This window comes from Macaca fascicularis, chromosome 5 (genome assembly GCF_037993035.2).
Source record: "Macaca fascicularis isolate 582-1 chromosome 5, T2T-MFA8v1.1".
Classification (NCBI taxonomy): Eukaryota; Metazoa; Chordata; class Mammalia; order Primates; family Cercopithecidae; genus Macaca; species Macaca fascicularis.
The window spans coordinates 39,203,753-39,223,716 of NC_088379.1; the positions used below are offsets into that span (position 1 = coordinate 39,203,753).

Genomic DNA, 19,964 nt, shown 5'->3' on the forward strand with positions numbered 1-19,964 from the left:
TACAACACTATCTTAATAGAACTTCTGCCAAAATGGCAGTCTTTTTTCTTTTTATTTTTGAGACAAGTCTCACTCTGTCGCCTAGGCTGGAGTACAATGGGATGATCTCGGCTCACTGCAACATCTGCCTCCTGGGTTCAAGCAATTCTGCTGCCTCAGCCTCCCTAGTAGCTGGGATTACAGGTGTGTACCACCACGCCAGCTAACTTTTTTGTATTTTTAGTAGAGATGTGGTTTCACCATGTTGGCCAGGCTGGTCTCGAACTCCTGACCTCAAATGATCTGCCTGCCTCAGCCTCCCAAAGTGCTGGGATTACAGGGGTTAGCCAACACGCCTGGCCTAAAAATGCAGTCTTAATCTAATAATGCAGGAACACCTGAAGAAGCCACAAGGGCAAACAGTCAAATTCCTAACTCAGAATTCTCTCTTTTTTAAGACAGAGTCTCACTACATTGCCCAGGACAGTCAAACTTCTAGGCTGAAAAGACCCTTCCATCTTGAGATCAGAATTCTTAATGACATCACTCATTTACTTTATGTATTTTTGACAAAAATTACATATAATATGATGTACAACATAATATATGTATATATTGAAGTGAAATGACCACACATCCTGGTTGGCCTGGGACAGTTTGATTATGCTGGTTATCTCAGCAAAAATACCAATAGTGATCCCTTTCACTCTGAAAATAATCCAGCTGGACCATCAATCATATGGCCATCCTACATAGAGAAGATCTGAATATGTTCACCCAACAAAGAATCAGTATTCAGTTATTAGGCTTAATATTTAGTCTGGAAGGATAAAGCACCAGCAGTTTCAGACACTAGCCACAGGTATTTTGACATGGTCATTTATTTGAACACCTGAAACCATCCTACTACTGACCCAGCTGCCAAACACGCCTTCACATATACGAATAAGAATACTTTTGGTGTTAACTGACCTGAACATAAATCATAATATTTTGTTGATAAATATTTACCTGAGGTTCTTGATTCAACTATAGAAGCAGCAACAACCCAATCAGTAACAATTAATTAGATAAGATGAAGTAGTTTTATGAAATCCTTAGGAAATACAGCAGTTATTTGAAAAGTAACTTACTTTACAGCATTTGGATCCAAACTAGCATATAAGTAATATAAGCATTTCATTCTCTCTTCTGTTTCCAGGTTGTGGGGGACAAGATACTGAGCAAAGATTTTCTCTACCAACAGTCTAGGAAATAACAACAAAAAAAACCTAAGTGACACAATTATTCTATTTTTAAGAAGCAATTTTTTTTTTTTTTTTGAGACAGGGTTCTTGCCGTGTCACCCAGGCTGGAGTACAGTGGTGCGACCTTGGCTCATTGCAACCTCTGCCTCGCAGGTTCAAGCAATTCTCCCACCTCAGCCTCTCCAGTAGCTAGGACTACAGGCGTGTGCCACCATGCCCGGCTAATTTTTACATTTTTTGTAGAGACAAGGTGTCCCTATGTTGCTAAGGCTAATCTGGAACTCCTGAGCTCAGGCAATCCACCTGCCTTAGCGTCCCTAAGTGCTGGGATTACGGGCATGAGGCACCGCACCCAGCCAACATTTTAAGTTTTAACCATCTTGTGCCAAGATATCATATCAAGATAATAGCTCTGTGTGCACATACAATGGAAGCTATCAGTTTATAATGACTTCCTTCCTTGGAAAACATTCAGTACAGTTTAACTTCAGAGACATGGCTACTATCCGTGGCTTTATAATTTGTCAGTACGAAACATTTGTTCTAGAAGGCTTAAATGTTATTCCTAAATACAGGGTGCTAGGCTGTTCCACCTACTCTTCAGCAGTCTAGAACAACAGCAAATTCATTAATGTAACATATAAAGCTATGATCCACAGTAGAGCTAATTCTCAAGAAACTCCTTAATTTCCTCTGATTCCAGTTCAGCCCATTTCCCATGTTGTCACATAGTTAAAAACAGGGTCCCCCCTGCTTCATATTACTTCCAGAAAATGTAGTTTTTCCTGTGTATATCTGATCATTCTTCTCTCCATAATCTAAATTCCTTACCAATACTGGAATATCCTTCTTGCTAGTGCATATTGCTTGTATCTTCCTGCTTTTATTATTTAACATCACTGGATTAAAAATATACAAGGTCTCTTAATTAACAAATGAAATATATATCCAGTGATGCCAAAGAAGTTAGCTTAATTAAACAAAACAAAAGAAACTATGCTGCACAAACCAAGTATCATCTGTATGATCCAATACAGAATTACAAATAATATTCAGAAAATGAAAACAACTTAGTAATTCCTCTATTGGTAGTGGTGTAAAAAGGAAAGTAACTAGTAGTTAACTGAATAGTATTCTCTTGCCACACATTGGGCTAGGATGCTTTACATTCTTTATTTTATTTAATCTACATGATAATCCTATAGGAAAGGCATTATTATTTTTCCTTTTTATATAAAATTGAAGTGCACAAGAAGTTAATGAACCTCTGTAAGAATACACATCTAACAAAGGGCAGAGTGAACATTTGGTCTCTAACTCCAAAGTCCATGCCTATTTCACTATTAAAAGGCTACCTTATAATCACGGACAGAGTCTTGTTTAAACACAGTATATAAAAATATGTAAAAAGTTATCTCTAAACTTAGAAATAAATGACTAATCAAGTTGAATGAACTTAATTTTATTTATGAAGTAAATACATAAAAATAAGAAATTACTAAAATATTAGATATTTTTAAAGTAAAAAGTAGTTTTATACTCAATCATTCTACCAACATATTAAACTCACTTGTCATCAATGCTGTTCTGATAATAAATATGCAAAAGTTTGTCCTTTATCCAGCTGACTTTCTCTGCAGCTTCCTTTCCTGCTTCACCATGAAGACAATATTTCTTATAAAGCTGAGCCAGACCCATCATAGCTTCTTTTCTTACTCGCCACTAAAAAGCATAAAATTTATTAGATGAGAAAGATAACAAAACTCTGTACTAATTTCCAAAGATTGCCTTGGGTTCATTAGGTTGTACAATCTTATGTGTGCCTTTATAAACTGGCACATTATTTCTCTTCATAAAAGGCTTTACAAACAATTTTGAATCTGTTCCTATTTAGAAATTTTCCAATGCAAATATTGCTAATGATCTACTTTTTTCTTTTTAAAGAAATGGGGTTTTGTTACGTTGCCTAGGTTTGTCTCAAATTCCTGGGCTAAATAATCCTCCTGCCTTAGCATCCCGAGTAGCTAGAACTACAGGCTAGTGATTTTTTATTTCCCTTGAAAACCAGTAATAATCTTACGGGAGATTTCATTTGATTCTATTGAAAGAAAATTCACCAAGTTTTAGAGGTGATTTAATTTTCCTTGCAAACAAAACCCCTATTATCTGGAATGTTTTAATTGCCAGTTACATCCCTTTAGATGTTAACTTCGGATAAGAACAAAGTTCACTATCAAGAATTCTGGGCCAGGCACGGTGGCTCACACCTGTAATCCCAGCACTGTGGAAGGCCAAGGCAGGTGGATCACTTGAGCTCAGGACTTGGGGAACTGACTACCCAGTGAATCTAAAATCCTAGTAAATCTAAAATTGTAGTGAATCTAGGAGTTGAGTTGGCTGACTACCCAGTCACTCTAAAAATACGCTCACAAGCTGACAAAACCTGCCTACTCACACAGAGCTTCCAATCAGCTGTGCAGGCATTCAGTTAAAAATCTGACCAAGGGTGGGCATGGTGGCTCACACCTGTAATCCTAGCACTTTGGGAGGCTGAGGCGGGCGGATCACCTGAGGTCAGGAGTTCACGACCAGCCTGGTCAACATGGTGAAACCCAGTCTCTCCTAAAAACACTAAAATTAGCTGGGCATGGTGGCACACACCTGTAATTCCAGCTACTTGGAAGGCTGAGGCAGGAAAATCACTTCAGCCTGAGAGGAAAAGGTTGCAGTGAGCCAATATTACACCACTGCACTCAAGCGTGGGCGACACAGTGAGACTCTGTCTCAACAAAAAAACAAAAAACAAAAAACTGACCAAATATTCAAGGATCATCAGACCTTTGAGGAACGCTTTCAACAGTAAACGAGAGGGACTAAAACAAACAGGCCAGAAGAGGAAAACAGGACTCAGCAGAAACAGAGATAATACAGGCAGTAGAAGACACTTTCAAATATTCTCAGGGAGATAAGATTTTACACCATAAAATAAGACTCAATTCCTCTGAGGAAGAAAGGAAGGAAGGTAGGGAGAGAGGCAGGGAGAAAAGGAGGGAAGAAAGCAAGGAAGAAGGAAGGAAAGGAGGGAAGAAAAAAAGGAAAAGAGGCAGGGAGAAAGGAAGTTAGAAAAATTAATTCAACCTGAGGAAAATGATTTAAAAAATAAAAAGAAAAGAAAAAAAAAGGAAAAATTAGATAATGAGAGGTGCTTTTGGAAATTAAAAATGGAGATGAAGTAAAACAACAAAGATAAGAAAATCAAACTATCAGTCCAAGAATTTCAACATCAAATTAAAGAGTTCCCAAAAGAGAGAACAGGCTAACGCCTGTAATCCCAACACTTTGGGAGGTGGAGGTAGAAACAGGTACAGATCCCTTGAGCCCAGAAGTTCGAGACCAGCTTGGGCAACATGGTGAAACCCCGTCTCTACAAAAAATACAAAAATTAGCCAAGAGTAGTGGCGCACACCTGTAGTGCCAGCTCCTTGGGAGACTGAGGTGGGAGGATCACTTGAGCCTGGGAAGAGGAGGGTGCAGTGAGCTGAGATTACACTACTGCACTCAAGCCAGGGCAACAAAGTGAGACCCTGTCTCAAAAAAAAAAAAAAAAAAAAAAAAAAAAAGACCTTAGTGATCACCGTAAGTGAACGCCCTTACCTTGCAAGCCTAAAAGGCAAACGATTTAGCTAGTTAGCAGAAGACTCTTTGGGACTTTTAGAGGTTGGGAAGGTTTAATAGGGTAGGAAAGAAAGGCTGTGAAAAAAGAGACAGGAAAGGAGACCATAAAAACTCAGAATGAGGATCATCATAAGATGTAAGAAAAATAGTAGTAAAAAAATGTATCTGTGTATTAAAAGAAGAAGAGGAGGAGGAAGAGTAGGAGGAGGAAAAGGAGGAGGATGAGGAAGATGAGGAAGAGGAAGAGGAGGAGGAGGAAAAGGAAGAGGAAGCAGAAGCAGCAGCAGAAGCAGCTGAGTGTGGTGGTGGGTGTCTGCAGTACCAGCTATTCAGGAGAATGAAGCAAGAGGATCACTTGAATCCAAGAGTTCAAGTTCAGCCTGGGTAACATAGCAACACGTCACCTCTAAAAAAGAGAGGTGGGTGGGAGTATGTTATCTTTGGTGTATTTAAGTCAATACTTTCTTATAAATGTTTTGTATCATTTTCTCATTTTTTAGGCCACTTATTAGATGGAATAAAATTTTGTCCCTATATAACAGATTAGCAAAAGCATTTTGACATTTCTTACATGAAATAAAAAAAAAAACACGAGCAATAAAATCTTAAGATGAAATCCTGTTCCCAAATTTCTAGAGACAAAATAATTTTTTTCCAGAAAGGCTATAAAGGTCATCTAACTTATTAAACCAAAATCTGGGTCAGAAAATATCCAGTAGGTGTTACTGTTACCACATCGTACAGTTTCAGTTAGGAAGATTCATTTATTCAACTTTCTGAAACTATGAAAAAACTGTAATAGTAGTGAAACTTTTTTAAAAGGGGGAAGGGAGGAATGTCAAATAACCACTAGGGGGAGAGTAATTTCATTTAAATTAAAGCCAAGGGAAAAAAAATCTTCAAAGTTAGAATTACTAACACTGTTGAACAAGTTAAAAAGTATCCACCTTTTTTTAAACATCTGGCTCCTATGACAATTTTAAAAGTAAAAACTTAAATAATACCTCTTTCTATATTTTAAAACCAAAACCAATTATTTTTCTACCCTGAAACTATAATAGTCATTTGCAGAGGAAAGTAATTTTTAACTACACCTCAAATAAAATAATAGTATGTTGCAAGGCAATCATGAAACATGTTAGAAATGTTAGGCCTAATCGGCCTGCCTTACAGGTATGTCTCTTGTTTACACATGACCCTATTCGTTAGTTGTATTCTTAGCACTACTTATCCTTTTCCTTATCAATCCATGTTTTCTTTTTTTTTTTTTTGAGATGGAGTCTCGTTCTGTTGCACAGGCTGGAGTGCAGTGCCTCAATCTCGGCTCACCGCAAGCTCCGCCTCCCAGGTTCACACCATTCTCCTGCCTCATTCTCCTGCCTCAGCTGGGACTACAGGCGCCCGCCACCACGCCTGGCTAATTTTTTGTATTTTTAGTAGAGACGGGATTTCACCGTGTTAGCCAGGATGGTCTCGATCTCCTGACCTCATGATCCACCCGCTTTGGCCTCCCAAAGTGCTGGGATTACAGGCATGAGCCACCGCGCCCAGCAATCCATATTTTCAACTGCATCAAATGGAGAAAATCACAGGAAAAATAACTAAACATGTAACCATCACTATCGTCCTTAGCTTGGTACATCACTATGTAAACGTCACTTTCTTAGGAAGTGATATTCTTTAGTTCAATGAATGACAGACACAGCTAAGTTATACAAGAAAGTCATATGTGAAAACGTTAACTATAAGAATATATGATCAATTGTTATTCTTTCGAAACTCATCATGTAAATAAAAAGGTAAAATTTTGATTAACTTAGTGGTTCTCTTATAAAGGTATGCTAGAAAAGAAACCCATGCTTAAGATCTCAAAAAGTATAGAATCTCATGTATTTACTCATAAGGATAATTAAAAGATATGCAGGAAACATACAAATTAGGAGCTCTTTATCATTGTTATTAATTTGATTTTCACACAGAAAGACATTAAATGTAACAGAAAATGGTACCCAATTGTATTTAGCAATTTAAACAGTAAATTACAGAAGAATAAAATGCCTCAGATTTTACCCGTTTATCCAGTGTTCTTTCCCTTACAAAGCCAAGCAGCTGATCATTTACTAGGGCCAGGTCCCTCTTGGCAGCTGTTATTATAGTAACAATGACATCATGACGAATAGCTTCTTCTGGATCATGTGATCTAACCTTTAAATATTCTGTAATAAGAGAAAAAAACTTAGGCTAAATGTTAGCTGTGTAATTTGTCATGATTTGGAATGGCAAAAAAAGAACAGAAATATGTTAAGTTTTTGTCCATACTAAAGCAATGTTTATAAAATATGAAATGAAATTAAATCATGTTATTTTTACAGCAGCAGTACTCTACTGTAATCACAAAACTGCACTTAAAACTCCAAAGTTGGCCAGGTGTAGTGGCCCACAACTGTAATACCAGCACTTAGGGAGGCTGAGGCAGGCAGGTCACACAAGCTCAAGAGTTCATACCAGCTTATGCAACATGGCAAAACCCCATCTATATGAAAATTACCAAATAAAAAAACTCATTAGCCAGAAGTGTAGTGGCCTGGCCCTGCAGTGCCAGCTACTTGCGGGGCTAAGGAGGGAGGATCACTTGAGCCCAGTGGTCAAGGCTGCAGTGAGCCAATATCGAGCCACTGCGCTCCAGCCTGCGTAACAGAGTGAGGCCCTGTATCAAAAAATAAATAAAATAAAATAAAATACTTTATAGTTACTTCTTTTTTTTTTTTTTGAAACAGTCTTACTCTGTCACCCAGGCTGGAGTGCAATAGAGTGATCTCGGTGCACTGCAACCTCTGCTGCCCAGGTTCAAGCAATTTTCGTACCTCAGCCTCCGAGTAGCTTAGATTACAGGTATCTGCCATGCCTGGCTAATTTTTGTATTTTTAGTAGAGATGGGGTTTCACCATGTTGGCCAGGCTGGTCTTGACCTCCTGGCCTCAAGTGATATACCTGCCTTGGCCTCCCAATGTGCAGGGGATTACACCCGTGAGCCACGACGCCTATAGTGACATTTTAATAATGTATTTTCATCAGTTATCCTGGAAAAGTCAATTCACAATGCAGTATCTGATCTATGTCAGTTTGAATTTCAGTTACAAATTAAAAGGCTTAAAAGAAAAACAGTGAAAATGCTTATGGCAATTTAACTGATAGGTATATACCTGCAAATTACACAATATAAAATCCAGACTATTTTATAATATCTTTAAAAATTCTTAAATAATTTATAATACAAACTAAATCTAAACAAAAAAAATGTTGTTTCCCCTGTTCTTTTTGGTAAATAACAGCCTGTTGATAAAACCACTTATGTGCTGCTACCAAACAGGTAGATTTAAATGCTCTAGATTCAAAAGAATGAAAAATTCTAGTCTAGTGCAGAAGATAATCGTGTTCCCACTTATTATTAAATGCCACTATATTTAATTAAATAGACTTAATGATTTCTACCCAAATCCAATGCCTTAAGAAATACGCTACTTCCTTAAATTATGATTTTCAAAAAATCTCAAAGGATTAAAATATGAAGATTTTAAGCTGGGCATTGTAGCGCCTGCCTGTAATACTCGGGATGCCAAAGTGAGAGGTCACTTGAGCCCAGGACTGAAAGCCTTTCTTTTAAACAAACAAATAAATAAAAAGATTTTAAGTGTAATTTTATTACATGAACATGAAATCATTTCTTAGTGTACAACAAATGAAAACCCGAGACCATACTAGAGTTAAAATCTAGCTGGAAAGTGAAGTTAGGTCACAAGCTGTATCTACAAAACAGTTTTATGATTATGCTAATATCTCTAATAAACCAGCTAACTTACCTGTGAGATCCTTCGCTAAATCTGGGTGATTCATTAAACAATGACTGGCAAATTTCACACTTTCTAATCTCACAGGAACATGAATGTCATTAAATCTACATAGAAAAAGATTGCTAAACATTAATTGTAAGGCAAAAAAATTATTCTCAAATCAGGTATATCTAACATGAAAATGCTTATACACAACAATAGTTACTGATTAGATAATTTGTTATGAGCTAAGGTATTCTGGAGGAAGAATATAAAGTACACTACAAGGTGAAACGACACAATTTCACAAAAACATTTTCACAAACAATTTCTTTACCATGCTAAAACTAACAAAAAACAGTATAAACAAACACATCCCTCAAACCAAACTATACACTTTATGGAGTTATAATTTGAGAGCTTAATATTATGCTACAAAGTAAAAATATTCAAAACACACAAAATCTTCTTGAAGAATAAGTTTATAGGAGATTCCAGGCACGGTGGCTGACACCTGTAATCACAGCACTTTGGGAGGCGGAGACAGGCAGATTGCTTGTGCCCACGAGTTTAAGACCAGCCTTGCAAACATGGCAAAACCCTGTCTCTATAAATATAAAAAAATTAGGCAGGCATGGTGGCATGCCCCTGTAGTCCCAGCTACTACTCAGTAAGCTGAGGTGGGTGGACTGCTTGCACTCACGAGTTCAAGATCAGCCTTGAAAACATAGCAAAGCCCTGTCTCTACAAAAAAACACAAAAATTAGCTGGGCGTGGAGGCACTCCCCGGTAGTCTCACAGCTACTCGGGAGGGTGAGGTAGAAGGACTGCTTGAGCCTGGGAGGTCGAGGCTGCAGTGAGCCATAATTGTGCCACTGCACTCCAACCTGGGTAACAGACCCTGTCTCAAAACAAAACAAGACAAAAGGTTTATATGAGACAAACACTGGTGAACTTGAGGTAGAGAGCAAACCATATATAAGGGGCAGATCTGGAAGTTCAAAGATGAGTGCAGAAAATGTGTTACTAGCCCAGGCGTGGTGGCGGGTGCCTGTAATCCCAGCTACTCGGGAGGCCAAGGCAGGAGAATTGCTTGAACCTGGGAGGCAGAGGTTGCGGTGAACAGAGATCACGTCACTGCACTCCAGCCTGGGCGACAAAGGAAGACTCCGTCTCAAAAAAAAAAAAAAAATGTGTGTTGCACTGCCTGACGTCAGTTTCTTTTGGCCAGCACCACCTTGTATTACAATGCTCTTTTAAAGGTCTAGTATGTGTACAAATTCAATTAACACGCAACACAATATGTAGACTCAAAATTGCACATGTTAAGGATAAGGTAAGGAACCCTCAAATTTAAAAAGATTATTAGGCAACTTTTAAAATATGCTGATTAATGATAAATAATGTAATCTGAAATAGCTGGAAATATTTTTATTTTTGAAATGATCTCATGAAATAACCAAGTAAAAGAAAGTTGTTTAATAAATGTCTTAATGTCTATGGCCTCCTACTTTCTTACCCAGATATAATTTTCATGTCTTAATAAAATCTTGCATTTAGGATTTATAATTCTCTAGCTGGCAGAGAAAAATTATACATTATTAATGATCAAGTAAATACAAAGTCTCAAAACACTTAATTATGGAAAATATGTAAGTTATAATTATGGAAAATAATACTGCAGACTATGAATTGTTTCTCTGGATCAGAGACACCACTACAGTTAGCAGTGAGTGTAAAATAATCAGTGTCAGAAACCTACTACGGGTGATTTCATTTTCATAAGTAACCCAAGTAAAAATGAAGCCTTACATTTTTGCTTAAATTATTTACAAAAAATATTTGATGTCCATCCTGGGATAGGGAATTCCTTCCCCCACAACTTTGAAAGTGCAGTTGCTTCATTCCTACCATTCAAAATTCTCATGGAGTCACATTTAGCTATTCAAATATTTAGCATTTATTCCTATAAGGCCTTCAAAATGGCATGTTCTGGGCAAGTAACTGCTAAGATAGCATTATGGCCTTGTCAGAGATTTCTCAGAACCTAGGATTAGTATGAGAACTATTGTGGTGAATTTACATCAAGAAAAATTCTGGCGCCAACTTCTGAATCAGTTGAACTAAATAATGGGGAATCTCAAACATCTCCAGAATATTAATAGTAAATATCTACTTTCCAATCAGCTTTAAAAGCAAAACAGGTAAATGGAACGCAAGGAGGAATGTAATGAATTTCATAAATTTGTCAACACTACTACCAAGCCAAATAGAATTCAGTCATTCTAAGCTCTTGAGAAGAAACATTAAAAACTATCTGAGTTAAGGGCAATAATATTTTCCATTTAAAAATTATACAATTATACCAAATTAGTTAAAAAACAGCATACAGTGTGTTCAGATAAGTTACAGACCCAAAAGGCAAGCACTAGTAAATGAAAAAGTTGGTAGGCTGACAAATGGCACAGGTTCTTAAATTTGGATCTGTATGTATTCAGCTTCATGATTTAAAAATCTTAAGACTTAGAATATACTGCAATGCTGTCTATGTATTCTAATTTTCTTTTTTTTTGGAGATGGAGTCTCACTCTGTCACTCAGGCTGGAATGCAGTGGCTCGATCTCACTCACTGCAACCTCCGCCTCCCGGGTTCAAGGATTCTCCCACCTCAGCCTCTTGACTAGTTGTGGTTACAGGTGCCGGTCACCACCCCCAGTTAATTTTTGTATTTTTAGTAGAGACACCAAGTTGGTCAGGCTGGTTTCCTGAACTCCTGACTTCAAGTGATTTGCCCACCTCAGCCTCCCAGAGTGCTGGGATTATAGGTATGAGCCACCAGGCCTGGCCATGACATTATTTTAACAAGAAGTTAAAAAGTGTTACACAGATAAAATACTAAGCTTTCTCCATAAAAAATTTTTCCTACAATTTATTCCGTAAGAAGGATGGCAACACAGATGACAATGAAACCAACATCTATCAAAGAAAGTTCTGATATGTATAGTTTTAATCAGGTGGACTGCACCCTACTGACTATTTTCCAAAATATAAACATCAGAATTATATGTTCTCTTACCTTCCAAGAAAACATTGCCAAAGAGGACGATTCTGTGTTGCCAAATCGGAATCTTTGGAGCCAAACAATTTAGCTAGAAGTCGAACAACAGCTAATCGCTCTTCTCCATCATTGCTCTAAGAAGGGAAAACAGAAAGTGAAGCTTGAGCTTTATTCATCAGATTACAGAAAATATCTTGAAACATTCTCAAGAAGATACAATTTCATATTTCTGCTTATAACTGTGAGAAGTTTAAAATATCATATGTCCTCATTTACTATGCAGAAATTGATTTGATTTCATGTTAGATCATCTGGGTTTTTGCTCTTATTTCACACCTTCTCAACTGCTAATTTATGTCTACTTCACTGATTAACTGCATTCTATACACTGGTTATGGACATTGTAAATACAGACATATGATTCACTTTTAACATTACGAACCCTATAAAAACGTCTATGAAGGACAAAGCTACAGTTACCACCCTAATAAGCTTACTTTATAGGAAATCTGCAATTTACATTCCAACATAAATACACATCAATTCAAGTTTTGATATACAAAGTTTTTTTTTTTTTTGAGGAGTCTTGCTCTGTCTCCCAAGCTAGAGTGCAGTGGCGCGATCTCAGCTCACTGCAACCTCTGCCTCCCAGATTCAAGAGATTCTCCTGCCTCAGCCTCTCGAATAGCTGGGATTACAGGCATCCACCACTGCGCCCGGCTAATTTTCACATTTTTAGTAGAGATGGGGTTTCACCATCTTGGCCAGGCTGGTCTCGAACTCCTGAACTTGTGACCTACCCGCCTCAGCCTCCCAAAGTGCTGGGATTATGGGAATGAACCACCGCGCCTGGCCGATATACAAAGTTTTAATGAAGAATCCCCTACTGACTGGTGAATACGATACTACAGAATTTCATGATTCGTGGAAACTCATTTTAATAGCAGCCCAAGAATCAAAAAGACGATCTGAAGGTCAACTTAAATACTATAAAAAAGCAAAACTTCATTGTTTTCTAGTAAGAGTCTCTTATTTTCTTATCCTGAAACAGTATATGTGATAAAAATTCTGTTTCAGTTTCAGTGGTGATGCCACGCTTTAATGTAAAATAAGTTATTCTGAAACCATATGTTGTGTGAAACTTTTCAAAAATCATATTCGCTAGGAAAATAAACACAACATCTAAAAGCAACTGCTAATTTTTTTTTTAGGTGTTCACATACAATATGTGGCTAAAGCAATACCAGATATCCAATAAACAAAATATTTTTGGCAAAAGAGAAGTAAAAATAGAAAAATAAAGACCACAGGATAAAATATTTTCCTTATGAATGTTTTAACGCTCAAGAACAGGGGTTTTGTGGGTAAAACAGGCACACTTAACCAATGTAAAAATGAAAATTACATCAAGTATTAACTATTTTAATTATAAATGACAAAAATGATTTTTTTAAAAAATGAGGTAGACTCTTGTTCTGTTGCCCAGGCTAGAGTACACTGGCATGATCATGGCTCACTGCAGCCTTGAACTCCTGGGCTCAAGTGATCCTCCCACCTTGGCCTCCTGAGTAGCTGGACATACAGGTGTGCATCACCACACCTGGCTAATTTTTTATTTTTCTATAGAGACAGAATCTTACCACGTTGACAAGGTTGGTCTTGAACTCCTGGCCTCAGGCAAGCCTCCCATCTCAGCCTCCCATAATGCTGGGATTATATGGACATGAGGTACCACACCTGGCCTGATTTTCTTTCTCTTTTTTTTTGTGAGACAAGGTCTGGGTCTGGCTCTATCACCCAGGCTGGAGTACAGTGGAGCAACCTCAGTCCACTATAACCTCCACCTTCCAGGCTCAAGCCATCCTCCCACCTCAGCCTCCTGAGTAGCTGGGACTATGGGTGTGTGCCATTATCCTTGGCTAATTTCTGTATTTTTTGTAGAGATGGGTGTCACCATGTTGCTCAAGCTGGTCTCAGACTCCTGGGCTCAAGAGATCTGCCTGCCTCCACCTCCCAAAGTGCTGGGATTACACAGGTACGAGCTACGGCACTTGGCCCAGCCTGATTTTCTTTGACAAAATTTTTCTCAAGCAAGGTGACAATAATGCAGAGTAGCACAACCTTCTAATAAGTTCAATTTACTAGCCAATATGATTTATTTCTTAAAGAAAAAGTAATCTGTCCCTTAAATATGAAATAATATATGGAAATTTTATTCTAATAGCAAGTAACTATTTTAGTAGATCGGTGATTATTTCAAACGAGGTGACATTTAACATCTATTAACCACAGAAGTAAAACTAACTGAAAACTCGCCCCTCTGCTATTTGTAAAAGTCAAAATACACTCCTTGACCAGACTCAGTGGCTCATGCCTTCTCAGTAATCTGAGGCCAAGACAGGAGAATTGCATTAGGCCAGGAATTTGAGACCAGCTGGGCAACATATTGAGAACCCCCTCAACCAAAAAAAAAATATATATATATATATATTACCAGGAATGGTGAGGTATACCTATAGTCCCAGCTCCTCAAGAGACTGAGACAAGAGGATCACTTGAGCCCAAGACTTCAAGGCAGTATTAAACTTTTACAAATATCAAAGGAGCAAGAATTACAAATTACTTGCTCAGTTGTCTATAAAAAATAGATATACTATTTTTAGGACAGTCAAATTTCTGTCCTTAATCTGTACCATGAAAAGGTCATAAAATTGTAAGCAATACCATATTAGGATTCCATTTAAAGTCTTTGGATGTTCTAAAACATATCTACCTAATAATGGATACCATTTAATACCAACATGTACTATAAATTTCTAAGATAGGCCGGGAGCGGTGGTTCAAGCCTGTAATCTCAGCACTTTGGGAGGCCGAGGCGAACGGATCACGAAGTCAGGAGATCGAGACCATCCTGGCTAACATGGTGAAACCCCGTCTCTACTAAAAATACAAAAAAAAAGAAATTAGCCGGGCACGGTGGCGGGCACCTGTAGTCCCAGCTGCTCTGGAGACTGAGGCGGGAGAATGGCGTGAACCTGGGAAGCGGAGCTTGCAGTGAGCCGAGATCGCGCCACTGTACTACAGCCTGGGCAACAGAGCGAGACTCCGTCTCAAAAAAAAAAAAAAAAAAAAAAATTCTAAGATAATACCATTTTTCCTATCTATTGCTTGTGTCACTGTGATTATCAGGAGATATTTAACAATTAGAAGTATTATAATTTTGTGGCCAGGCATGGTGACTCATGCCTGTAATCCCAGCACTTTGGGCAGCCGAGGTGGGCAGATAACAAGGTCAAGAGATTGAGACCAGCCTGGACAACATGACAAATCCCCGTCTCTACTAAAAATATAAAAATTATATGGGTATGGTGGTGTGCGCCTATAGTCCCAGCTACTCGGGAAGCTGAGGCAGAAGAATCGCTTGAATCCAGGAGGCGAAGGTTGCAGTGGGCCGAGACTGCGCCACTGCACTTCAGCCTGAGCAACAACAGCAAAACTCCGTCCAAAAAAAACAAAGAAAAAGATAAATTGAAGTCATACTTTATTCTTCTGCAGTTACCAAAAAATTATGCGGTATACATTTTTCCTGGAAAGTTTAAAGGGCAAGAAAATTGGTCAATTTTACATTGTACTTGCTCTAGAAATAAGAAAAACATGAAAAACAAAATAGAAAAGAAAATTGGTCAATCTTACCTTTAGTTTGAATTCAAGCTGTGGCATGACGGATAATAATAAATGAGGATCTATAGCAAAAAGTTCCTGAATCAGATCAAATACATGTTCTGACAAATCACTTACTGACGATCTTCCCAGCACTAGGACTTGATTGAAAAACTGTAAGAGATATTAAAAACAAAAATAAAACATCCAGTTCACTTAAAAACATGGATACATTTTTATAAACATTTTTATAAACTATACAATTAGGTTTTACACATACAATTGAAGGAGGTGATACAAATACATGTGTGATTACTAATATACAATAGGACAATCATCTAAACAGCGGAAGAAATAATTTCCTAATAATATCAAATCATGAATGTTACAAGGAGAAAAGCAAAAACCAAAATTGGTTTGTTGGGTATATTTCAAATAAGGACTTTTCTAGGAATCTTTGTTTTCATTAAAACAATTTAGACCGTTTGTGTAGTTCATTACAAAGGACTTTAGAAAAATTTCCTTGTAGCAGAGAAATATTACAAAGTCTCAATCTTTGATTTTTTTTTTTCTTTTTTTGAGATGGAGTCTGGCTGTGTCGCCCAGGCTGGAACACAGTGGCGTGATCTCGGCTCACTGCAACTTCCACCTCTGAGATTCAAGCAATTCTCCTGCTTCAGCCCCAGGAACCCGCCACCACGGCCAGCTAATTTTTGTATTTTTAGTAGAGACGAGGATTCCCCATGTTGGCCAGGCTGGTCTCAAACTCCATACCTAAGGTGATCCACAAGCCTTGGCCTCCCAAAGTACTGGGATTACAGGTGTGAGCCACTGCGCCTGGCCTCAACCTTTGATTTTTTAAAAAATCAAAGGTACAGCGGCACACGCCTATAATCCCAGTACTTTGGGGAAGCCAAGGCATGACAATCTTGAGCCCAGGAGTTGGAGACCAGCCTGGGCAACACAGTGAGACCCTTGACTCTACAAAAATTAAAAAATTATCTGGGCGTGGTGGTGCATGCCTATAGCCCCAGCTACTCAGGAGGCCATGGCAGGTGGGATCATTTAAGCCCTAAGAAGTCGAGGTTGCAGTGAGTTGTGATCACATCACTGTACTCCTCCTGCATGGGGGACAGAACAAGACCCTGTTTCAAAAAAAAAAAAAAATCAGAATAATGTTTCCATGAGTTTAGTAATAAAGAGTATTTAAAGGGGAAGGATTTTTTGTTGTTGTTGGGTTGGTTCTTTTAATACTCAGAGAAAGTCAAATATGTTTTGGCTCGCATGACAAAAAGAACAAAAAGTTGGTAATACAAAAGCTAACTGATTTTTTTTTTAAATGCTAGATGGAAATAAAGAGTATACAAGGCCAAGAGCACAGATTAAAAGATACCAGCATTGCACACCACGACCGCCACAAATGCAGAATAATTCAATTTTTAAAATGTCCCAGGGGCAATTGTACACAACTGAAACAAGCATACATTTCTGGTAGTAACATAATTTGAAAAGCAGTATAAATTAAGAGTTAGAAAATGCTCATTATTGGCCAGGCACAGTGGCTCACACCTGTAATCACAGTACTTTGGGAGGCCGAGGCAGGCAGATTACCTGAGGTCAGGAGTTCAAGACCAGCCTGGCCAACATGGTGAAACCCCATCTCTACTAAAAATATAAAAATTAGCAGGGTGTGGTGGCACACGCCTGCAGTCCAGCCACTCAGAAGGCTGAAGCAGGAGAATCACTTGAACCTGGGAGGCAGAGGTTGCAGTGAGCTGAAACTGCACCACTGCACTCCAGCCTGGTCAACAAGGTGAGACTCCATCTCCAAAAAAAAGGAAAAAAAAATCATTCCCATTGCATAAGAATAATACCAAAAAATTCATATTTACTATGCAGACGTTGAAAATAATGAAGAAGACAGTTTTATCAAAATATATGCATACACACACACAAAAAAGCATAGAATACTACTTCTGAAAGGATATAAGAAAACCTATTGGGGATGGTTATTTCTGAGAATTGAGAAATGTATTCAAGGCTGAAGACAGACACTTCTTTAGTACCATTATTGTTTAATCTGTTTAAATATTAATTTAGCAATCCAAGCAATACTAATAGGATAACATTTAAATTAAAAGCCTCTTTGTATTTTTATCCATGGAAAATAATTCAACAACACATAAATGTTAAGATTCACAAAGATGATTAGGAAAGGAAAGAAACACTGAAAAGACCTAAATCTATGACAATAAGGAAATACATATCAAGAAACATTTACAGTCATTCTTATATATTTAAAAAGAATGTCAAAATATGTAAATACAAGTAAGACAATAAAAATTTTACATAAAGTAGCCGGGTGCAGTGGCTCACACCTGTAATCTCAGCACTTTGGGAGGCTCAGGAGGGTAGATCACAGGGTCAGGAGATCGAGATCACCCTGGCTAACACGGTGAAACCTTGTCTCTACTAAAAATACAAAAAATTAGCCGAGCATGGTGGCGAGAGCCTGTAGTCCCAGCTACTCGGGAGGCTGAGGCAGGAGAATGGCGTAAACTCGGGAGGTGGAGCTTGCAATGAGCCAAGATTGCACAACTGTACTCCGGCCTCGGGGACAGAGAAAGACTCCGTCTCAAAAAAAAAAAAAATTTTGTTTTCATAAAGTATGTGGGAAAATAGTTATAAATATGAGCAAATGTACAATGGAATTAGTTGTTATAAGGTAGTGAAATTGCAAACTTTTTTTCCTAATTATTAACTTTTTTAGTAAAAACAAAAAAACCCAGAACAAATTCCTCAGTACAGTTTTTTTAAACTATTACTATATAGCAACTATCACAATCTTTCATTACTCAAAGTATTTAAATGTTTGCCAAAAACAACAGCCAAAACAACCAATTTTCTAAATAAATCTCTGTAATCTTTAAAAAAAAAAAAAAAAGGAAGAAACATTAGAGGACTTCAGAAGAATGACCCAAAAGACACAAAGAAGAAAATATATAAAGAGAGACACAAAGACCCAAGGATAAAGATGTAGAGAAAAAATGAAAGAGATCAGCACATCTGGGAGACAATGAAATAAATATAAATACAAATGCAGATAAGGGGATGGGAGTTGCAGACAACTTTTCTTATAGTAACATCCACCCTTTAAAAACAACATCATGAAGCTTATGCTGCATTTCTCTAACCTTGGTCACATTTGGACATAAGTTCTTCTACATTTATAAGCTAAATAAACTTCTATGTAAGAGGTTCTAATAAATTAGTACAAAGGATTAAGAATTACAAAATATAGAATGAACACAGAAAGAAATACATACATTAGCAATGCATGCCTCAATAGTCTGGACTGTTCTTTTCAATAGCACTTTTGCAAGGTCAAAGGACTGTTTATTTAAGTTCTGAAAAATAATAAAAACATGGAAAGTTACAAATGAATTTGTTAATTTATGAGATAGCAACACTAGAATACTGTAGTCTTCAAATCTGTAATAAAATACGAATTTTTCTTCACTAAAATACGAAGCAAAAATAAAAATAACTGAATTCTCTTCAAGGTTTTGCAAATATCCTCTAGTCAAGTGGTCTTAAATGCAGACGTCGCAAATCAAACTCATTTATTAATCAAAAACTAAAATGGATTAGTTAGCAAAAGCACAACCCTATATTAAGTTTTACTAAACTCAAAATAGACCTAATGCTTTTTGGTTTTTATGTGTTAACCAATGTAAACTGACAACTACACCCATGTATCTTAAACACATACACTCCCCAGTCTAACACAACATGCTCAATTATTTCATTGTTTAATCAATGCTTGCTCTGGAGAAGAGTAGACCTGGTAAGTGTTTCAAATAAACAGAGTTACTGATCAATTATATTTTTGAAATGCTGAATAATATGCTTCCGCTTAAAGAGTCCCAATGTACTCAAATAAATTAAAGGATCTGAGAAGGACCTTAGAAAATATATATTTAATTTTTTTAAAATGCCTGAAAAGGGAATTCTTGTTTTGAATAACACCGAGTAAATGCCTGAAAAGGGAATTCTTGTTTTGAATAACACCGAGTAACACCGCTATATCTTGAAGTTCTGGACCAAACAGATTCATTCACCACCATCTCACACCTCTTCCAAAATGAGGCTAGGAAACCCTACACTCTAGGCCAGGGGTTGGCAAACTTTTTCTATGAAGGGCCACATGGTAAATATTTTAGGTCTTGTGGGTCATACAAATCACTGCTACAACTACACAACTCTGCTGTTGTAGCATGAAAGCAGATATAAACAAAATGAAAATGAATGAACATGGCTGTGTTCCAATAAAATCTTACTTACATAAATAAGCAATGGTCCAAATTTGACTAACAAGCCATAGCTTCTTGACCCCTGCTCTACACTTTTATTTCACTGGCAAAGGACAAGATTTGCTTAAAATTAAGTTAACATTTCTATTTATTAAAAGAAGTCTATTTCCTACTACTAATAAAAATTCTCTCAAGCCCAGTG

At 37.4% G+C, this 19,964-nt stretch overlaps 1 protein-coding gene across 3 annotated transcripts in view; it reads right to left on the reverse strand.

Annotated features, from left to right (window-relative positions):
* Positions 1-19,964, reverse strand: part of PDS5A (PDS5 cohesin associated factor A) — a 170,405-nt gene that overhangs the window by 89,013 nt on the left and 61,428 nt on the right. For all 3 annotated transcript variants that reach the window (XR_012434793.1, XM_045392268.2, XM_065544884.2), the window contains exons 7-13: positions 18,776-18,856; positions 15,483-15,623; positions 11,808-11,923; positions 8,762-8,856; positions 6,972-7,117; positions 2,797-2,948; positions 1,113-1,226 (exon numbers count right to left, since the gene is read on the reverse strand). Coding sequence is in view for 2 of the 3 variants with exons in the window: in XM_045392268.2 (XP_045248203.1) it covers positions 1,113-1,226; positions 2,797-2,948; positions 6,972-7,117; positions 8,762-8,856; positions 11,808-11,923; positions 15,483-15,623; positions 18,776-18,856 (845 nt within the window). In the remaining variant the exon portion in view is untranslated. The remainder of the gene's footprint in view (positions 1-1,112; positions 1,227-2,796; positions 2,949-6,971; positions 7,118-8,761; positions 8,857-11,807; positions 11,924-15,482; positions 15,624-18,775; positions 18,857-19,964) is intronic.